The sequence below is a fragment of the Aspergillus costaricaensis genome, assembly GCF_003184835.1.
Source record: "Aspergillus costaricaensis CBS 115574 unplaced genomic scaffold BO79scaffold_38, whole genome shotgun sequence".
NCBI classification, from domain to species: domain Eukaryota; kingdom Fungi; phylum Ascomycota; class Eurotiomycetes; order Eurotiales; family Aspergillaceae; genus Aspergillus; species Aspergillus costaricensis.
This window is the reverse complement of record NW_020291838.1, coordinates 82666-102904: the sequence shown is the minus strand read 5'-3', so window position 1 is coordinate 102904 and position 20239 is coordinate 82666. Positions and strand designations below refer to the sequence as shown.

At 50.0% G+C, this 20239-nt stretch overlaps 9 protein-coding genes across 9 annotated transcripts; 6 read left to right on the top strand and 3 right to left on the bottom strand.

Annotated features, from left to right (window-relative positions):
- Positions 1–157: 157 nt before the first annotated feature.
- BO79DRAFT_180569 (putative PHD finger domain protein) lies at positions 158–3174 on the bottom strand. Its single transcript, XM_025680091.1, has 2 exons — positions 575–3174; positions 158–527 (listed from the first exon to the last, which is right to left on the bottom strand). The coding sequence occupies exons 1-2, from the start codon at positions 2846–2848 to the stop codon at positions 387–389; spliced, it is 2415 nt and encodes an 804-aa protein (XP_025535477.1). The 5' UTR covers positions 2849–3174; the 3' UTR covers positions 158–386.
- Positions 3175–4752: 1578 nt separating this feature from the next.
- On the top strand, positions 4753–6065 carry BO79DRAFT_274587 (uncharacterized protein; the record flags this gene model as incomplete). Its single annotated transcript, XM_025687614.1, has 4 exons — positions 4753–4956; positions 5010–5472; positions 5529–5723; positions 5775–6065. The coding sequence occupies exons 1-4, from the start codon at positions 4874–4876 to the stop codon at positions 6063–6065; spliced, it is 1032 nt and encodes a 343-aa protein (XP_025535476.1). The 5' UTR covers positions 4753–4873.
- Positions 6066–6793: 728 nt separating this feature from the next.
- Positions 6794–8408, top strand: BO79DRAFT_274582 (QDE-2-interacting protein; the record flags this gene model as incomplete). The annotated part of the gene is made up of 2 exons (XM_025687613.1): positions 6794–7232; positions 7319–8408. Exons 1-2 carry the CDS (start codon positions 6838–6840, stop codon positions 8406–8408), a joined length of 1485 nt encoding a protein of 494 aa, XP_025535475.1. The 5' UTR covers positions 6794–6837.
- A 507-nt stretch (positions 8409–8915) lies between these two features.
- Positions 8916–9880, top strand: BO79DRAFT_211210 (putative transcription regulator PAB1642). The gene has a single exon (XM_025682978.1). It carries the CDS (start codon positions 8987–8989, stop codon positions 9728–9730), a length of 744 nt encoding a protein of 247 aa, XP_025535474.1. The 5' UTR covers positions 8916–8986; the 3' UTR covers positions 9731–9880.
- A 594-nt stretch (positions 9881–10474) lies between these two features.
- Positions 10475–11242, top strand: BO79DRAFT_180562 (dynactin subunit 5; the record flags this gene model as incomplete). The annotated part of the gene is made up of 2 exons (XM_025680090.1): positions 10475–10574; positions 10667–11242. The coding sequence occupies exons 1-2, from the start codon at positions 10536–10538 to the stop codon at positions 11240–11242; spliced, it is 615 nt and encodes a 204-aa protein (XP_025535473.1). The 5' UTR covers positions 10475–10535.
- A 62-nt stretch (positions 11243–11304) lies between these two features.
- ccg9 (putative trehalose synthase (Ccg-9)) lies at positions 11305–14068 on the bottom strand. Its single transcript, XM_025682977.1, has 6 exons — positions 13698–14068; positions 13229–13638; positions 12903–13178; positions 12380–12844; positions 12218–12327; positions 11305–12150 (listed from the first exon to the last, which is right to left on the bottom strand). Exons 1-6 carry the CDS (start codon positions 13800–13802, stop codon positions 11450–11452), a joined length of 2067 nt encoding a protein of 688 aa, XP_025535472.1. The 5' UTR covers positions 13803–14068; the 3' UTR covers positions 11305–11449.
- A 1025-nt stretch (positions 14069–15093) lies between these two features.
- Positions 15094–15909, top strand: BO79DRAFT_232159 (ADP-ribosylation factor family protein; the record flags this gene model as incomplete). The annotated part of the gene is made up of 5 exons (XM_025684212.1): positions 15094–15187; positions 15258–15416; positions 15488–15634; positions 15697–15809; positions 15868–15909. 5 exons carry the CDS (start codon positions 15094–15096, stop codon positions 15907–15909), a joined length of 555 nt encoding a protein of 184 aa, XP_025535471.1.
- Positions 15910–16987: 1078 nt separating this feature from the next.
- BO79DRAFT_157759 (DUF2945 domain-containing protein) lies at positions 16988–17386 on the top strand (the record flags this gene model as incomplete). Its single annotated transcript, XM_025678880.1, has 3 exons — positions 16988–17036; positions 17131–17243; positions 17318–17386. 3 exons carry the CDS (start codon positions 16988–16990, stop codon positions 17384–17386), a joined length of 231 nt encoding a protein of 76 aa, XP_025535470.1.
- A 283-nt stretch (positions 17387–17669) lies between these two features.
- BO79DRAFT_202284 (cobalamin-independent methionine synthase II family protein) lies at positions 17670–19505 on the bottom strand. Its single transcript, XM_025681645.1, has 4 exons — positions 19209–19505; positions 18898–19141; positions 18414–18830; positions 17670–18354 (listed from the first exon to the last, which is right to left on the bottom strand). Exons 2-4 carry the CDS (start codon positions 19115–19117, stop codon positions 17783–17785), a joined length of 1209 nt encoding a protein of 402 aa, XP_025535469.1. The 5' UTR covers positions 19118–19141; positions 19209–19505; the 3' UTR covers positions 17670–17782.
- Between the last annotated feature and the right edge of the window lie 734 nt (positions 19506–20239).

The window sequence follows — 20239 nt, the reverse complement described above, 5'->3', positions numbered from 1 at the left end:
AAGTATAAGGTGGAAGATTGGATTGAATGGTCTGGCTTAGTAGAGTATTTTTAGTTACTGAGTTGGTGGTGGTTGTTCTTAATAGGGGCTGTGAGACGTTTACTTTATTGATTGGCTTCATGTGCACAAGTAGGTAAGTTATTAACTGCATTATTCTCTCAGTGTAGCGCCATCACCAGGTTCCGAACTAGCTCTTATGATAAATATAATTGATCAACAAAGGGGGTTTTACTCCATAAAATCTTCGCCACGCTGCAATCAAGAGAACAAAGTAGAGAGCAAAATCAAGCCCCATGCAACAATTTGCCCAAGCGCCTAATCGTGGTCTCATGAATATCCACCACCCATTCGAAATCCGAGAATTGTCCAGTCAGTATGGTATAGCTTCATCTCCGCGGATTGTTCTTCACTATTCCGTCTGCGCCTTTGTTGAACTTTACCCGACAATCCGGACAGTACCATTTGGCCGTGCGACTTGGTACCTCGGACAGCCCGACACAGTCAAGATGAAACCATTCTCGGTCACACTACTCATGTTAGCGGCGCCATCAAAGTAGAATTATAGGACACATACCTCTTGATTTTCACAGCAGATCATCGTCCCGAAACTCACGTCTCCACAAAGACAATACCGTGGTTCGTTCGGGTCGATCTCTTCGAGGACTCCATCCTCGTCGATTCGAATGTCCTCGCGTGCCAGGGTACCATCTTTTAGGCCAACCTCACGCGTCCCAATCCGCTTCTTGCCGGGCTTCGCTTTGCGGCGACCGTAGCTTACCGCTGCACCACCATCTTGACCGGAAGACACAGGACCGGGTGCGGGGCGTTTACGCCTGCGATTGGGAGCACTCACACTGGCGGCTCGAGCAGTTTCTGGCACAGGAGTCTTCCGAGCAGGTGTGGCGCTTTTCTGACGGAGTTCGCGTTTGGTAGAAGGTGCAACGGCGCTGGCATTGGTGGTTGGTTCTAATGATAAAGCAGCCGAGCGGCGAGATGGGGGTCGGGTAACCGGGGGGGTTGGCGTAGCCGCTTTTGCGGCTGTGATCGTGGGTTGTGCGATGGCGCGCTTGGGTCCAATTGGAGACGGCGGTAAGGAAGGCTTCTGCGACTCGGAGGTTTCTACAGCTGTAGGAGCTGGTGCTGCAGCTGTAGGTGCTTCTTCAGGGATGGCGATGTTTGGATCAACGGGTGTGGGGGATCCTTTGCTAGTTCGGCGGCGTTTAGTCGCGCTTCGCAGCGAAGGACGGGTTTCAATTTCCACAGGCGCAGTAGGAGCAGCGGAGACAGCGGGGGCAGTAGGAACAGGGGAAGTAGCGGAGGTAGCAGTAGGAGGAACAGAGGGTGTAGAAGCAGAGGGACCGTCGGGTGCGGAGGGTTCGACATTGGAGGTACCATCAGATGTGGAGGGAGCAGCAGAAGCAGATGGGGCAGAAGATGCGGAGGGGATGGGAGCTGAAGGAATGGGGGGAACCTCTGGGGGTGTCACCTCTTCGAGTTTCCTCTTTTTCCCTGCACGAGTGGGCTTGCTCACAGCTGGAACTTCTGGAACACTGGCTGTGGGTAAATTACTGGGAGTCACTGCTGGCTGCACTCCATCCTTGGCTGTTTGTTCTTGTGCTGCTGCAGCGGCGGCAGCCGCAGCCGCAGCCGCCTGCTCTCGGGCCTGGTTCTCCCGTTTGAGCTTCTTGGCCTCGTTCAGCTTCATGCCACGGTTGCTAAGCTTGGTCTCGAACGTGCCCTCGGTATCGCCGGTAGCCTCGCTGCGTTTGGTCAGCTTGCCCGGAACGTACGTGTTCATTATGTCGTCACAGTCCAAGAATTCAGCACCAGTGGCCTCGGCCTGCGCTTTCGCTGCCCGGTAAGCCTCCCAGCCGCGGCCGCGCAAGGCCAGCTCGCGATGAATCATAACCTCGCTGGGCTGCCAAACGGCATTCTTCTTCATCTTCTTCCGCAGTTTCGTCATTTCCCACTCAGTCAAACGCAACCATGGCATATCCTCACTTCCAGGTTTGGCGTCGTCAGGAGGTGGCTTGAGCATCGCTAACGCATTGCTGGTCGATATGGCTGGAGCAGAAGGGCCTTGAGCACCGGTCGAAGCTAATCCAGAGGTCCGCGATCGCCGACGGCCCTTCTCCTTTTTGGCGGGCGCTGCTGCCGGCTCCGGGGGTGACTCTGAGGGTGTCACTTTGCTATCCGGCTCCACATCCGAATGCTCTGTGCTGGCAATAGGCGAATCGGGGTGCAAGTCGGCCAGATGCTCGGCGGAGATGAGAGATCGGCGTGTGCGCGACTTCTGCACAGTTGTCGCGCGAGCAGTTTCGTGGCCATCCAAGCGCAACGTGATGCGCGTCGTGGTGGGCGGGCCAGAAACTTCCTCGGTTTTCTTGGTCGAGCGGCTTCTTTTGGTTGATGTGACGGGCGGCGCGGGAGGAGGAGTGGGTTCGCGCGACGCGGGCTTAGGAAGAGCTTCGAGCTTTTGCTTGATGCTGTCTAGCCGATTGAAGTGGCGATCAATGACATCGTAGAGACGGCAAGCCTCCGCATATGCCGATTCACGGGCGTTGATGGCGCGATCAAGTTGTTCGGAGATATCTTTGCGCAGAGCACGCGCGTCGGGACGCACGTCCGAGGGGAGGGTGGGCAGCTGGCCATAGGCCTTGGTGAGATCATGAACGCCTTGGGTAGCTTCCAAATAGCGTTCATCGAGGCCGCGGATGAGAGTTAGGGAGCGAATGAGGTCAGCGGGGAGGTATTCGGTGTAGTCGATGTAGTCCGTGACGGTGGCCTGGGCGTCGGGATCAAAGGGGCCGTCGAGAATTAGCCCACCGGCGTCGTGGTAGTCCGCCATGCCATCCAACAGGTAGACGGAAAGGGTATACGAATGCGAAGGGGCGATAGATGGAGCAATTGAGTGAGCGACAGAGGGAGCGTTGAAGGAATAGGCGGACAAATGGTCAGAGATGGGCGGGCACCATGGGGGTGGGTGCGGCCAGGAAGAGGGACTGGTCCGCACTTTTACATGGAGGGAGCTTGACAGACCAGAGCCTGCAAGCTAAGGTGAAGATAAGTTAAAGACAAAAGAGGAGATGGGAGGGAAAGTTCAACGGAAGGACGAGGTGAGGAGGTAAGGGAGAATGAGAAACAATAGAAGTATGCCAATGACGGGGACTGAAGTGGAGGAGCAGCGCTGAGATCAGTTGGAGATGTTGGCCAGTTCCGGGCCTTCGATTCCCTCCGGCTGGAACCACCGCGGGTCGCGCCCGGGAATATAGTTGATCCGAGGTTGACAGGTCAGGCACAGGCACAAGCAAAGTATGCTGCCGTCTCATGTCCGGAAAATCCACCCTTTTGCCAGCATGATATCTGGAGTACATTGATGGCATTTGCCGGCGATGCTAAAATTCATACGCTAGTGCAGTGACAATAGATAATTATGCCTGCTTTGATTCACAAGCTTCGACAGCGCACTATGCTCTCCCCCTTGCTGCGCGGTTTATGACTTGGTTCCATGTCTACATCAAACACTAACTATAAGTTAAAGCATCAAGAATCGATTTTTGACCTAGATTACTCCAGTAATCAGGATCCATGGGGTACCCAGCAGTGTTTTATGATAACTTAATAGTCAGTATTGGCAGAATCTACTTAGTTGTTGACAAAATCCAACGCCAATATCAAACCGCATACGGGTATCAGGCACAAAGATGCAATGGATCTAGAAAATTCTGAATACTAGTCACCCAGTTTGATCCTACGAACACGGAGGCTTGAAGCAAGAATTTGGAGATGCGCTTCGAGAGTGTGGTATAACATTAGCTGCTAAGAGCGCGAGCCACATACCACTTGAGGTACACAATTCCAACATCAACGCGAGAAACGCAGTCTTTGGGGTTACCATACGAATTTAAGGTTTGAACGACTTTCTGGCTCATCTGGTTCATTGAATATGAGGACAACGGATGGAGAAAGCTTCAACCTCACTGGGGGTTCTCAAGACGGTTGGACAGAACGTGGCAACACCAATGAACAGATACTCACTGAGCGCATGCTCTGTTCTGCTGGCATGAGATTGGCTTGATAGGAAGTCTTCAATTTGGAAGAAAGTTTTTGGCCACATCTAAAATGTGCAGCCGCACATGTCTATGTCAGTGGTGATGCCGGGCGGTTGGACCCGCGCAGGAATAGAGCACCCCTAACAGTGGATTTGTGATCAACTTCAATCCGCCTGCCGTTCGGAGGCAACACAAGGCCCCACATACCAAAAGACCCTGGATCCCCGACTCGGTACCGACTATCTATGCTTTACGGCACAGCCTATTCTAAACTTATTCGTAAGAATCAAAAGGCAGAAAACACTGTAGCCTATAGACCCATTTACATGAAGGATTTAGGGTTCAGAATGAGTGTGGGCGTGGACCTACAGGCTGGATACGCAAAGTCGATCAACTTTAATGACCAGTCAAACACGCAGCTGGTTGGAGAGAATCAATGCTTTACGGTCGCCGTTTCTTCAGTTACTAAGTATCCGGCCAAAATGTGCCGGCTTATGTATGCCCAGCCTTAAAAAATTGTTCTTACTCTGTGGATACCTCTAGAATGTTGATTGGGCAAGAAGTAAGACATCCGGAGTGGCTACCTGAATTTTGGAAGATGGGACTAGGGTCCACCAATTGTGAGTGAACGGCTTGACTATCTATCGTAGATTTCGACAATAGTTTGTGGATTTAAGCTACCCTAGCTCAATAGCTCAATCCTTCGACCGCCGCATGTTCTTGGGATACTAAAAGCTGCCGACACCAAGCTTGCAACAGTGCATTGATTAGAGTACATACCGAAGCTGGAACAGCAGAGTTGCGATTAGCCCCGTGGCGCCATGTACTGGCCAACTTCGCAAAACGAAAAATGGTTCTGCGGCATATTGTTCGTGCAAGGATTGCTTGTTATCGTGCTGAATATGTGAGTTCGAATATTGTTAACATATCATCCGCAGCTACTAAACCACAATTCAGATACAACCTCGTTCAGTGGCAATCATGGGTCAATCCCAATGCCACTCAGGTCGCCATATCATATCAGGTCCCCATTAACATAGCACTCATCATGTTCGCCGTCGCTTATGAATTATTCCTCGGTCTTGACATGGTACATCATAAGAATATCATCTTGCTTCTAGCCCTTTGCATTAGCAATGGATGTGTACTCGCCTATTCTGTGATGCAGTACATGTCTATCCATATTACCACTTTGACCTTTGGAGAAGACCGCGACTATTACAATCAACCATTGGTGAACTTATCCAGAGACCTGTGGAAAGAAATCCAGCCTGCTGAGCTTCTGGTTCCCATCACTGTCAGTATAGCGACACTCCTCATGTGGCCGATCGCGTATTGGGTTCACAGAGAATTTTCTTGGGCTATATACCAGTATGTTCAGGGGAGCCTTCAGAGTCGAAAACAATATCGAGGATATGAGGTACTTGGAGTCCTGCAGAGCTTCATTTATTGGGATAGTGTGATTAACTCTGACAGGCATATCTTGTTTTAATTAAGTTCGACTTCTTTTTCTTGGTGGGCTTCATCATTCAGTATGACCTCATTGATGTCCACTTTGAGGAGCCTGAGTACTCCTTGACCTTAGCACTCATTCCAGCCGCACTGCTGGTAATGACTATGGGCACATATTTTCTCCGACGTGAATACAGAATCCCCACTGTTATTATTGCAGTCAGTCATGGAACATCAGAATTACAACGTCCAAATGGCTAACTTGAACAGGTCTGTCGCCTAGGAATTGCGGCCTATCTATTGAGTCGAATCATTGTTCTATGTGGAAATACTTTGCGCGCCAATACACCAGGGAAGGATATGATGCTGCTATTTGCCATTGTAGCATTTGTGCTCTCCTGCCTCATCATTGTATGCACGATATATTGCATACTGAACTTTGAACATGGTCTCAAGTCGGTGTTTGCCCGGAAGGATCAAGTTGCTCGGAGGTCTTTCGTGTTCCAGGAGCTTCCGAATCACACGGACAGTACTCGACAGTCTAGACTCTCCCTTGACTAACCTGTATATTATATAATCTGGATTTGAGTAATTATCATAATTGAAATCTTCCTTCTTGTGTATGAGTGCGAACATTGGGTATGTATGCTCAGGAAACAACGTCATGTGCTGCAATTTTTGGCTGTTGATTGGTAGCAGTTGTGATGACAACCTTCACTCAATCAATGAAGTAATAGAGCATTCCCTCAGCCAAGCATAATTTCCTGGAAACATTCAATAGCAGCAGTGATATAGAGCGATTTGTCATGACTATGAATGGCCCTTAGAAAGCTCATGACAACTGAGTGAAGTGCGCTTCTGTAGGCCAACGCTCTGAAACAATGCCATGTCCAATTGGAATGTTTGCCATTCACTGGATTGTATTTCGCACCTACTGACACTTCTAGGATGACCTTGTTGACTGTTGTTTCTCCGAACAATTGAACCGCCGGGAGGTTGATCTCGGTAAATGACCTTCATTTAGTGTCGCATTAAGACGCCAACTATGTCAACACAATAACTTCTACATAGAACACTGGAAATATTTATTCACGTGAGTTCCTTATTCAATCATCTAATTTGCGTGGTGAAGTTGAATGAAAGATGAATCCTTCATGCCTGCCAGTTTAGGCTGCATGGCTCATGGCGGAGACTACCGTTTGCACGCGTTTGCCAGCGCAAGGCTGTTTATTAAATACCTCTCCTCTTTTCCTCGCTCGCTCCCCATTTCCCCCCATCAACACCTTCCTAGCAAACAAAATCAAATTTCAATTTCGTCACTCGCATTAACGCAATGGGTCCCGAAGAACGTCTCCAGCTGCTTTTTGCGCAGGATGAAGACCTCCTGAAATTGGACACCGGCCGCCGTCCTGCAAACGAATTTCGGCCCGATGATAACATCGAAAGCCCTCAGGCAGAGCTTACTGAGAACCCGGAAAACAGGCCGTCAGCAACAACTACCCAGCAGACAAGTCAACCCACTCAGATTGTGTCTCTTGAACTCCCTTCTCCACCCGAGCTCCCTACCCCAGCCCCGGCAGATGAACACGTATTCCCCACCAACGGCCAATTTAGCCCCCTTTTGGCTATTGCCAAATACCCCTACAGACATATGAAAGGATCCTTGAGCCAAGAGGTTTCCAGCCGCTTCTTTGACGCGGGTAAATTCTGGAATCGCTCGTGGGATATGTAAGTCGCTTAATCCATTGCTTTGTACAACTAGATCTGATAAGTGCCAGTTATTTTGTCCACGCACCAGCGTCTCTCGGATCTAGATTCGTGCTTCTTACTCCTACCAATAAAGTTAATACCTTTTTGGAAGAGATAAATCGTGCTCTGAAGTGTGAGTTGTCGCTGCCAACAGACATGTCCGCTGGGCTGGTCTTGTCTTTCAAAGATGGGTATCCTCAGCCTGTCTACCTCGGCCGCAGCACCACGCGTGAGACTAAGGAACAGCTCGAGCTACATATTCCTACTCCATCATCGGAGCACAACCGTCCTTCTGGAGATATGGATGAGGAATACGCTGCTTTCGAGACCATGATGGAAGCCGCTATCGAGGCCACTCGGAACAAAAAGAAATCTTCCAAGCAGAAACAGTTGATGCGTACGATGAAAGAGCTTGATATGAAGCAGATGGTTCAACGGATGCAGTGCTACTTTGGTTTGCGTTCCATGGATGACATTGAAGGGACAGCAGATATGGCTGACTGGGACACCCCGGGTACAGTGCCCACGGTGCAGCCGCTAGATGCTACCAAGGCAGTACCGTATCCATTCTGGAGAGAGCCCGTATTTATCAGCATTGACGTAGAGTCGAATGAGCGCTGCCATAGCCAGGTGACTGAGGTTGGAGTGTCAGTGTTGGACATGCAGAGTCTGGTGGGAATACCGCCGGGCGTGAACGGCGACCAGTGGCGGAGCCGTATCCAGTCCCGGCATCTGCGAGTGAGAGAATACGGCCATATCGTGAATCATGAGTTCGTGTCGGGCTGTCCTGGCATGTTTCAGTTTGGAGAGAGCGAGTGGGTGCTGCAACGAGACCTGGTGGACGTAGTGCGATCAAGTCTGCGCTTGGAGGATGCACTGAATCGTCGACTCGTACTGGTTGGCCATAACCTTTCAGCCGATGTCAAGTATCTCAAGCAAGTTGGGGTTGACGTGGGAGGGTTTCGTGACCAGATCGACACAGCGCAGATGTTTCGTAAGCTGCGGAAGGAAGAGTCGGTACGGTCGCTGGGAGCCGTGCTGGCGAAACTGGACATAAGGGGCTGGTACTTGCACAATGCCGGGAATGATGCGCGGTACACTATGGAGGCTCTCGTCGCCAGCTTTATGGGAGCGGGTGAGGAAAATTCGACGTAGGTGCTCGTATATGCATTGTTAGCCTATCATCCTCTCCAGGAGCTTCTTTCCAATTTGAAGTTTACCGGACATCATCCTTCAGAATATCTCTATAATACCTTCTCTGGTGTTCAATCTCATCAGGAGGAATCATCGACTGCCTGGCTACGAAAGTTGTAGAATAATGCATCTAAATAATCCAAAAATGCGTCTGCTAGCTTCAGTGAGTTCACACATGACGTGGTGAATAATATTAGTTCGTACTTTTAAACCATCCTTAGCAATCTATAGAGATAATCAGGGACATTATAGTACTTGAGGAAAATCTATGGACGTAGCAAACCTACTTGAGAACCCCGAAGAACAAGAGTAAGACAAGCTTCTGTGCTAAACGTTACATGCTGTTCCTGACCCTTCCTGCAGAAACCAACCCTAATCTAATCCCTGCCGCCGATCTCCCCTCCACAAGCCCCGTATTTACCCCACCCACATCATCATCACCATCATCTTTCCTCAAGCCCCTCCTCACAGCAAACAACAATTCTCCTACAATTTCCACTTTCACCACAGACCACCTCACAACCATAACCACAACCAAAATGACCTCCCTAACAACCCACCTCCTCAACTTCAACCCCTCCGCCCTCCACACCTCAACCACCCACCCCTTCCTCCACTCCGCCGGCACCTCCACCCTCCCCAAAGCCACCCTCTCAGCGTGGCTCTCCCAAGACCGTCTCTACGCGCAAGCCTACGTCCGCTTCATCGGCCTCCTCCTCTCCAAAATCCGTCTCTCCTATACCACCACTACCAAAACCCCCGCCCCCCTCGAATCCCGCATCCTCTCCCTCCTCACCTCCGCCCTTCTCAACATCCAACGCGAACTCACCTTCTTCGAGACCGTCGCCGCCGAATACAACCTCGACTTGCAGGTACCCCCACCGGGCGCGACCACCTTCGGCCCTAGCGAAGCGACGCACGCATACACGGATTTGTTCCTTTCCTCGGGCTCGAGCGGCGTGACGTTGTTGGAGGGGTTGGTGGTGTTGTGGGCTACCGAGATCTGTTATTATAAGGCGTGGGGGTATGCGAGGGGGGTTATGGAGAAGGAGAATAAGGGTGGAGAGGGAAGAAATGATGCGGATGGCGGTGCTTTGAGAGTGCAGTTTATTCCTAATTGGACGAGTGAGGAGTTTGGGCGCTTTGTGGATGAGATTGCGGGGTTGGTGGATGAGGTTGCTGCGGGTGTTGCGGGTAGTGAGAGGGAGGAGTTGTTGGGGAGGTGTGAGCGGTGGTGGAGGCAGGTTGTTTGGTTGGAGGGGATGTTTTGGCCGGAGGTTTGAGAATTGATATGGGTTCTATGGAGGGTATAAGTTGTATGGTCGAAAAAAATGTTGTGTCGGGGATCCGATTGTGATGGATGTATATACTGGATTGGACTGGTTACTGTTAAAATTTGCTATATGGGGTCACGGTGCTGTTACTGAAGGCGGTTTGATCTCGATATGAGTCTCAGTGGGGTTTAATATCCTCAAAATACTGTGCACTCATCGAGTTTGATGATTCCAGTACCATCGGTCCCCCCACTTTGAGAGGCAACATTAATGAAGGGAGATGTGGGCCGCATCGAGGAAATTCGATGGGTGTCGATAACTTTTCCGTTTATAGCCCATCTTTCTGAAGCCGCTAGCATGGCATACTAATGATATCTCCAATATCATAAATTCCTCAATTATTGTAAGTAAGAAGTAACCCCGGTCATTGCGGACGACCATATTGTGGCTCCAAATTAGCCTCCATATCGGGAAAACAGTGGATCAAGGCCCTGTAACTAAATCTACTTTAATAATACTGCTTCGTTTGCTCTATCATGATAAGATTAAGATCTACAAAGCCAAAACAAAGTATCCCAATATCGCATGTGCATACTGCATAGAACTCCTCGAAAAACATAATATTGTACTGTACGGAGCAATCAAATGCAGTGGGTCCGACTCACCGCCCACCACCAACTGAACTGCCGACAGTAATCCCACTCACCGCATCCAAGATCACCTCCCAAGCAATGCGATAACAGCATCAACTCCCTCCACCATCAACTTAATTCCTCTCAATCTACCACCCTAAAAAAGAATCTCATACCAAAACATGCCCCCCAAAGCGCCCAAGGGCGAATACATCGAAACAGTACGTCCCCTCCGCTCCCCATCCCCCTTCCCCAAACAACAACAAACAAACAAACAAACCCCCAATACTAACCCACCCTCCCACCACCACAGGACACAGGCAACAAAATCTCCCGCCGGTCCTTAATCCACGGAACCCAACACATCATCCTCGGCGGCAAGACAGTAATCCAAGCGGACGCCGTCATCCGGGGGGACCTCTACCGCTCCTCATCCTCATCCACATCCACATCCACATCCTCCGACCCCGGCGGCGGCGGCAGTGCACCAAACAGCCCCTCCGTGGCCATTACAATCGGCCGATACAGCTATATCTCGCGACAAGCGATCCTGCGACCGCCGTCGCGACTACACCGGGGTGTGTATTCGTTCTACCCGCTCAAGATCGGGGATCATGTGTTTGTGGGCGAGCGGGCGGTAGTGGAGGCGGCGACGGTGGGGAATCATGTGCATATTGGGAAGGATGCGGTGGTGGGGAGTATGGCTATCTTGAAGGATTTCGTGTATGTGTTGGATGGGGCGGTGGTGCCGGGGGGAATGGTGGTGCCGAGTTGGTGTGTTGTTGGGGGTGCGCCGGCCAGGATTGTGGGTGAGGTTGGGGAGGGGTATGGGGTTGAGGGGGCTGAGGGGGGGTTGGCGAGGGAGAGGTATAGGTTGGTTGGGAGGTGATGGATTATTAAATACTTATTGTTGATGATGATGGTTATGATTGGTTTGTATTCGTGTTTTCTGTTTATGTGTGTGTGGATGTTTAGTACTATACCCCCTTGGTCTAGTTTATTTTACTTTATGAACTCTGTGCGCGCGATATATATCAAAAAACAACAATCTAGGTACATAGTTCATATTGTCTGGCTCGTTGGTCGTTGGCCAGACTTACAGTGAGATCCGTCTAAGCCGACTCTCTTTGCTGGTGTATTCTACGCCTGCTTCGGTGCGCGCCATGTCGTTGATCCACTGCTTGTGCGGTTTGACTTCTTCTTTCTTGGAGAGCTTGGATGACAGGTACAGCCAGTTTAGGGCGTTTCCGACTGTGCTGACCTCGTCGCAGACGTTCTCAAGCGCAAATTTCTTGGTCCGCTCGTATAGATCGTCGTCAGTGCACAATTCGAATAGGTGTTGTGCAACTGCATCTGTATCGCCGACTTCTACTAGGAAACCGTTCTTCTTATCTGCTACTTGTAATGGGATTCCGCCAGCCTTGGTTGCGATCACTGGGGTACCCTTGTGGATTGCCTCGGATACCTTGACTTCGAACCCTTCACGTGTGGACAGCTGCAGAGCGACCTTGGCCTTTGAAAGGAGTGCGTTAAGCACCTGATCCGAGGGTCCAAGTCGGACAACGCAGATCTTGTCAGATAGGTCTGGAAGGTCTTTCTCAATGTGAGCTAGCACGGAATCGTAGATAACAGTGCCATCGGGGTCGTCAACGGAGCCGTGCCCACAAATAAGCAGTTTGGGCGGCGTTCTGTCGGGTAGGGATGAGGTGAATCGTCTATGGAACTTCGCATATGAATCTACAACGTCGAAGATACCCTTGGAAGGGTCGAACCGGGCAATTTGAACAATGTACTCATCTGCTAAGTGGTTAGCGCCACCGTGATCGCAAAGCCTACGCATGTGTGGCTTTAGAATCGTCCTCACCATGTGGATAATTTAAAGTCATCATCCCTGAGTTCCTGCAAACAGAGTTGAAGACACGGCCGTAATAGGCGACATCCTCTTCACGCATGTTCTTATTCAGACCATCCAACCTAACTCGGAATGTCAGCTAGATATATCATGCAGGTATCTTTTGAGACTGACCAATCAGTTGAAGCAGGCATATAGCCCACCATCTCGTCTGGAACATCTTTCGGCACGAAGATGCTCACTGGGTGACTGATAAACAGATCTGCCTGCTGCACCTGTTTCCAGATCCACGACCAGGTGTCTGCTTGTGGGGAGCCAGGTTGATCGATCAGATCACTGCGGATTTGGATATGGCTTCGGAAAATGACCGGTCGGTTAGGTGCTAGCTTCTTCGCAATGGGGATCAATGCGGGCATTTGCGGATCGTCGATAATGATAACGTCGGCTCCTCCCTCCTCAGGAGGCCGCAGAGGACCGCCGGGTGAGAGCCAGTATCGTTTCGCGTTCTCGTTGATCCAATCAATAACCTTTTCCCAGTCCTCATTGCTCAGGCGCTCATCTGGAGCAGCAACGCCTTGCAGAATATTATGGTTGTTCTTGGTTATGCGAAAAACTCCAGGCCGCGGTTTGGGGACATACCTAATTTGAGGATCTATTAGATACTCGATATCAAACGCTATATGGATGAAAGACTTACCACTTGATGTCAGTTCCCAACGAGTAGGAGAATCTTGCAAGGGCGTGTCTCATGAGGGCTACTCCTCCGCCCTGAGGAGTGGCACTAAAGAAGGCAATCTTTGTGCCTCTGTTCTTGAGATCGTCGGCATAGTAATTAACTGCATCCCAGGTCCTCTGTGTGACTGTCTTCTGGAAGTCCTCCAGGTTTGTAAGGCGCACATGGAAGGCAGTGTCAACTTCAACTAATCCCAAGAAACCGACTTGCAACAACGGAATGTTTTCAGGGCCAAACAACCTTGAGTGCTGTAAGCACATGCACACCGCTTTAAGCTGGGCAAGACATACCTGACACACTTGCGTCCCATGGACTCGGCCTGTTCATCGATGCTCTTAAGCTCCCAGCCAGTAGACTTCCGGACAGGATGATCAACGTAGTGATCAACTCCGATATTACTCTCCTCGGGCAAGACCAAGGGAATCACATCCAGCTCCGACCAAAGACGTGAGCATAGAGTGGAGCATTTCCGAGCCACTGACGTTGGCATTGCCAACCCGATGAACTTCTCCAGGCGTTCGTCACTATACTCCCGCAACTGGTTCAGCACATAGTCGGTGATTTCAGCACAGACGGTCCGGCCACCCTGTGGAACAATGTCCTTCTGATGGAAATCGAGCAGATAGGTAGTATCGCGAATCGCAAGGGCTACAGTGACTCCATCGTCATCAAACAGTACTGAGAGACCAGCATAGATAGTCTAATGGAATGCCATCGGTTAGAGATGTCATGGGGTATTCAGGCAAAAGAGAACTTTACCTTTGACGGAGGGGCTTCCCAGGAGTTCCTGTCAAACTGATGCGAGAGCTGCAGCTGATGAAAGGATGAACGGCGCTGGAACGGCTGGATACCGTCAGTGGTCATGTTGGCAATGATGATTGAGAACTATAGATAGAGTACAGTGTCTAGGGGATTCAATAAGGTAATTAGACTGCTACTCAGGATTTGAAAAAAGGAACTGTTTCCTATAAATCTCAACGAAGGGACTTCAGGTTCGGTCGCCGGTCCGGGGTTTGTAAGACCATGGGTGGTGGTGGGATGACTTCACCAGTCCATGGCGTGTGCTACCACTTCGCCATGACGTATTGCAAACAGCATACGATTTACTCCGGCGGCAGTGAGAATCCGCCTTTTTGACCAGGATCATTGAAGAATAATTGGCCATGAAGAACTGCAGGTGGATCAGGAGATGTTTGGTAGCTTGTAGGTTCCTTTCTCCCAAATCATATCAAGGTACCACGAGGCATAACCATCATCACTCGATATGGATGGTGTTGATCGTCGGGAGCGGGGACTTCCGATAGGTACTACACAAGATAGCGAGCGCGCTAAGTCTGCAGAACGTACACTTATGCTTGGTAGTGACTTGTGAGATCAAGGCTAGGTTCATGGCACAGGCCACGCTAAGAATAAAAAAAAAAAGTCCGTCGCCAAGGAGTCGGTCTACTTGCTTCTATTGACAATTGATAATTTGATTGTTAGGCGCATGTACAATACATCGCAAAGGTCCTCTTGATCGGGAATAACTGGGTCCGAGTGGAGTACTGTAATAGTTAGTCTGCTACAGGCAGGTGCTTGTGTGTGCCTGAGGATACGCTGCAAATACTGAAACCACCGATTGCTTGGCGCGGGGCGCTTAGTCATGGGCAGCCCCTTTTACGGAGCGCTCGAGCAGACGAGCGAGAGAGCGAGAGAGAGAGAGAGAGAGGCGCTCCTCGTGTGGATCGTGAACCCTGAAATTCTTATTGCTGCTGTTCGATCAATCGTTGTGCAATTTGACTTTCGACCCTGTTGGACCGACACTCTCTTCTCTCTGCTTCAACGTGCGTCGTTATTGCCCCTTCTTTACATAAGGTAAGTTCCATATGTCTTGTTTACCTTGCGTCTGCGAACGCATGGTCCATTATGGAGACGTCGCCCTGTTGACGCGGACCGCTAGCACGGGGTAGTTGACCTTACGTTTAGTTTTCGTTGTCCTCTTTCTCCCACGGCCCCCTACTCGACCAATCGGTCCACCATCTAGAATCCCGATTCCTCACTGCAATTGCATTGCATCGGAGACGCTCTCTGGCGCTCGTTGAATCTCCGCAGGCTCAGTCGCTCCTTTATCCTATCAACAGTCGGCGGTCTTCAGGAGACGCCTCCTTTAGTCACAATGGGTGGTCAAGTGTCCAAGATTATGGGGAAGATTTTCGGTACGAAGGAGATGCGAATTTTGATGCTGGGTTTGGATGCTGCTGGAAAGACCAGTAAGTTTGCTCCTCGACTCTGCGTCGACTCATTGACCATGGCTATGTGGAAACTAACACAGTGCGTTAGCAATCCTCTACAAATTGAAGCTCACCAATCAGGACGTCACCACTATCCCTACCGTCGGTTTTAACGTTGAAAGCGTCACCTACAAGAATGTCAAGTTCAATGTTTGGGATGTTGGTGGACAGGACAAGATCAGACCCCTCTGGAGACACTACTACTCTGGTAGGTTTTCACTTGTCGCGTGTTTTCAGCGGATCGTGGGGCACTTGGCTGACATTGGGTGAACTCTCCAGGTACACAAGGATTGATTTTCGTCGTGGACTCCAGCGACACTGCTCGTTTGGAAGAAGCTCGCTCCGAACTTCACAAGATTATCAACGATCGCGAAATGAAGGATGCTCTTCTGCTGGTCTTTGCCAACAAGCAGGATGTTCAAGGCCGTAAGTTTCCGCATTGTTATGGTGGGAAACGACGTCGCGACTGACCAGAATTCTTCTTGCAGACATGAGCCCCGAGGAAGTTACTCAAGCGCTACAGCTCACCAAGTTGAAGGATAAGCTGTGGTACGTTGCTCCAAGTGTCGCAACGGAGGGAACTGGTATCTTTGAGGGCCTGGTAAGTTACACGCCCCCTCATCGGCAATGCTCAGCCATCTAACGCTCAACTTTCGTAGGCATGGCTCTCCAACAACGTCAAGACGCAACCTCAGAAATAAAACAGCCGCCGGCCAACACCTGAGTCGCAAAATTTGGAGGCCATCTGCACGGCCTCTCGTGTACAACAGTTTCCTTTGTACCAACTGAACCATCAGAACACCTCTCGTTTCACGTTCGATTTGATGACAGAAGACGCAGCATTTGGATCCTGTGTTTGCAATATTTTCCTTTCACGCGCACGCCGTTCCGCTTTTCCTTTCTCCTTTATTTTCATGATATCCCCACTGTTTCGATGCGGGTCATTTCGAATACCGTCTCTTAATACTATTTTCCTATTTTCCTTTCTCTGTTGTCTGCTTTTCTTCGCCGCCCCCCTTCTCGTGTGTAGAAACATTCAAAATAGAAGGAACTTGGACCAGCACATACCTGCATACATATACTCCCTTTAATGTTTCCTTTCTTTTTTTCTCTCCTCGCATTTATCTACTTATTTATATCCCAGTTGTATTTTCCCCGGCTCGGTTGTTGATAATATTCTTTAGATACTACCAAACCCCAAAAAATCCACACTTGATGAATAAACGATAAAACAAAAAACATGAACCCAAACTAAAGCAAACAAACAAACAAAGATCATATGTTCCACCAACGTCATTGACTCATGACCTCCCTCCCAGCCCAGCCCACCCCGTAACCATAACTCCTAAGTGAGGCCTCGGAAAATCCTCCTCCAGACACATGGAACGGAAAGCTCGTCCCACCAGTCACACTCCTCCCGGCCATCGGATATATTATATATAAGCAAAACCCAATCTTGCATAAATCAATTAGATAGAAGTAGGGATGTTGATGTATTGATAAATAAGCTCCGAGCACATGCACAACTCTCGACTACCCGCCCCATCCATGGGTAATAAATGTGGCTGGCTCCCAAGTTTGTCAGATAGCATCAATCTGACACCAGTGGCTCTGGGAAGGAAAAGTTAACTTGATGGGTTGTTAGTTAAATATACGACACAACACCACGTAGTTGTTTTGCTGGATAGATGGTTACTTATATGTTTTTTGCACCAAACACACATACACACACTACAAGACTACCACAGAACTTTCTTGATTAAGAATACTTACCTGAACATGCCCGACTACGCAACAGGTGATACGGTTCGCTATAAGCCTATTGGCGGTGAGTTACTACTACACACACTCATCCCTGTCCGCTCATTTGGGTAGATTTGAGAGAAAGAAAAGGAACTGACGAGGGTGTTTCCAATACGCAGGACCTGATTCCAAAACCGCCGAAGCAATCGGCATCATCCGGGACGTCCGCACGCACTCTGGTACCATGACGGGGCGGAAGATCGAAGCGTCGGACGAGATGCCGCGGTATGAGGTGCGTGTATATTGATACGGATGGATGTGGTAGGGTAAGCAGTAATGCTGATTATGGGTCTGGGATGGTATTAGATCGAGAATGCTCATACACATAAACGGGCGGCGATCAAGGAGAGTAGTATTCTTGGACCGGCGGAGTGAAAGGCACCATGATGTTATCTATTGATGCGCGGGGGCAGTCCTTGGTTAGGGGTGGTAATCTGTATTGAATAATGTTTTAAGGTAAACGGCAAGATGAGAGATAGTTAATGGTTGACAACAAAGTGATCTGCCTTCATTAGCTTCTTGGGTGGGACGTTGTGCTTGCAGTGACTCCAAGGTACTCATCTCGTCGAAATACATAATGGCACATGTGTCCAGGTGTATGGTATTTGAGAAAGTGAAAGAAACAATCGTGATTTTTTCTAAAACTATACATCCGATCCATATGTTAAATAACTGGTATCCTAAACGCTAAAGTCGTCACATTCATTCATACTCCCTTTCGTTGTTGAATCGACAGGAGTGTTATGTCGCGGCCATTCACGACGGGTATATTTACAGCTGGCCGGGCCAGATATCGTTGGCGATCTCGCGCACAAGCTTCAGCTTGGCGATCATGCCATCGCGGTCAATGGCGTTACCCTCACGGTGACTGGCAAAGCCACACTGGGGGCTGACACCGACCTGGTTGAGGGCTTCCTCGAGAGAGATGTTGTTGCCCTCAGCGATGAACTTAGCAGCGTCATAGACACGCTTCTTCATCTCCTCCTTGTCCTCGAGGGCAGCGAATTTGCTGGTCACAACACCCAGGATGACGTTCTTGTGGGTAGGGAGCTCCTTCAGGGGCTCGAAGCCACCAGCACGAGGGGTGTCATACTCGAGGTAGTAGGTGTCAACGTTGAGCTCCTTGAAGAGCTTGGTGGCAATGCGGTCGTAGCCACCCTCGGAGAAGTGACGGCTGCCAACGAAGTTACCACGGCAAAGGTGCACACCGATGTGCATATCGGCAGGGCGCTTAGAGATGCTGTCGTTGTACAGCTTGATGTACTGCTCGAAGGTCTCATCGGCGGAGCGAACGTTCAGAGGGTCCTCCTTCCAGCCAGCAAGCATCTTCTCGGAACAGAAGTCTGCAGTTTGAGTCAGCATGTTATCCACATGGATAGATATACAGACAGGATAAACTCACAAGCAAGGTTGGGGTCGTCGAACTGGACGTTCCTGCAGCCAACATCATACAGCTCCTGCAGCTCAGCCTGAACCGCCTTGGCGATGTCACCGAAGTACTCCTCGTCGGAGCTGTACACGTCCTTGGGGTAAGCCTTGCCCTCCTTGTACCGCAAGTGGTACCAGTTAGGAGCAGCAAGGGTGATCTTGAGGTTCTTGACCTCCTCGGGAGGAACAACGCTGGCCAGGTACTTGAACTCCTTGGTGTAAGTGCTGCCGACGTGCTTGATCTTGCCGGTGCAGATAACGGTCTCACCAGGCTTGTGACCAGCCTCGAGGAACGCGGCAACATCGGGGGCGTAGGGGCGGAAGACATCAGCATCGACATCACTAACCTCCTCGAATCCCTCAAGTCCAGGGAAGAAGGAACCCCAGAACACTGTCGCGGTCAACATGTCAGCAATGAGTCCCTCTGATTATGCGCGATGTATGAGGGCCTAGCTTACTGTGACGGCGGTACTCTCCGTCGGAGATGGCGGCATAACCCAACTTCTTCTGGGTCTCCGCGACCTCCTTCACATCCTTGTTCTCGATAGCATCGAGCTGAGCCTCAGAAACCTCGCCATTCTCGAAAGCGGTCTTGGTCTTGAGGAGCTCCTCCGTCCGGAGGAGAGAGCCGAGGTGCTCAGCACGGAAAGGAGGGTTACGGTGGAGTTGAGGGGCCATGATGATTGAAAGGGCTTGAGTGTTCTGTCCAGAAATCAGTTAGAGAATCCAGTGGCAACCAACTTATCATGGGTTCACGGAAGAAACATACCTGGTCTGGTGACAGAATGGAAGAAAGAAGACAACAGCCGACCCGAGTCAAGAAGAAGGAAGAAATGGGGGGCAAGAGACCCCCTCATTTCTCAGCAAGCGAGTTCTCCGAGTCTTGTCCATGTTCTTCTCCGGTCTGTCCTTGCCCCACCGCTCTGGAAAGTGACCCCAAATTCTGGGACCGATTTCGCAGGCCCAGACGACAGACAGAAAGATAAATCAAGCAAATTCTTGCGATCTTGCGCGCCCTTTGAGTACTATACTACTTGATACGATTACTTCCACTCGAAAACAAAACATGCCAAGTAGTTTCATAAAGTTCAATGCCTTCTGGCATCTGGGACAGCTTGCGACGAAGGATTGAGCCAGAACTACTACAGTAAATCCAGAAAGGCGGAAAGAAGATCGGCAAGGAAGCCTCCGGTGGGGCCAATGTATAAGTACTGACTCAGCAATCTATTTCATCTGGGGTTCTTTCTGTTCTGGGCTGGCTGCAGATGCCTAAAGCAAGTATATTAATTCTACTAGTAGTTACTGCGACAATTTCCTATCTCCCCGTTATTATTATATTATTGCACTGGGAATAGTACACTGTTGTCGGGTGGCTGCGATATTGTCGAGTGTCAGAACAAGCCAGTGCAGGAGTTGCGGGGAGAGACTAATGCAGCTCCACATTCATACAGCGAAGGCGTTCCTATAAAGTTGGCGTGATTTCCAAAGCTATACAGAGTATGTCGAGTCGAGTCTGGCTTGAATTCAGTGATATATGTAAAATCGGCGCGTGTAAAGTGCGACCACAGAGCACAGTCGTCTTGCTATCTGTGCAAACGCCAATTTAGTCTGTCAAAGCATTCTGTCACGATTTTCCTGCTTATGGAGCCATCTTCGCCATTTGACTATCACGTGAAATGAATGTGGGGTCCCCCGGCAATTGACAGCCAGCATTCTTCCCGAAACTCACCACACCATAACTCCTTGCTAGAAAGTACATCGCTGTGGGCTGGCATTTATGTCCAATTCATTGGCTTTCTA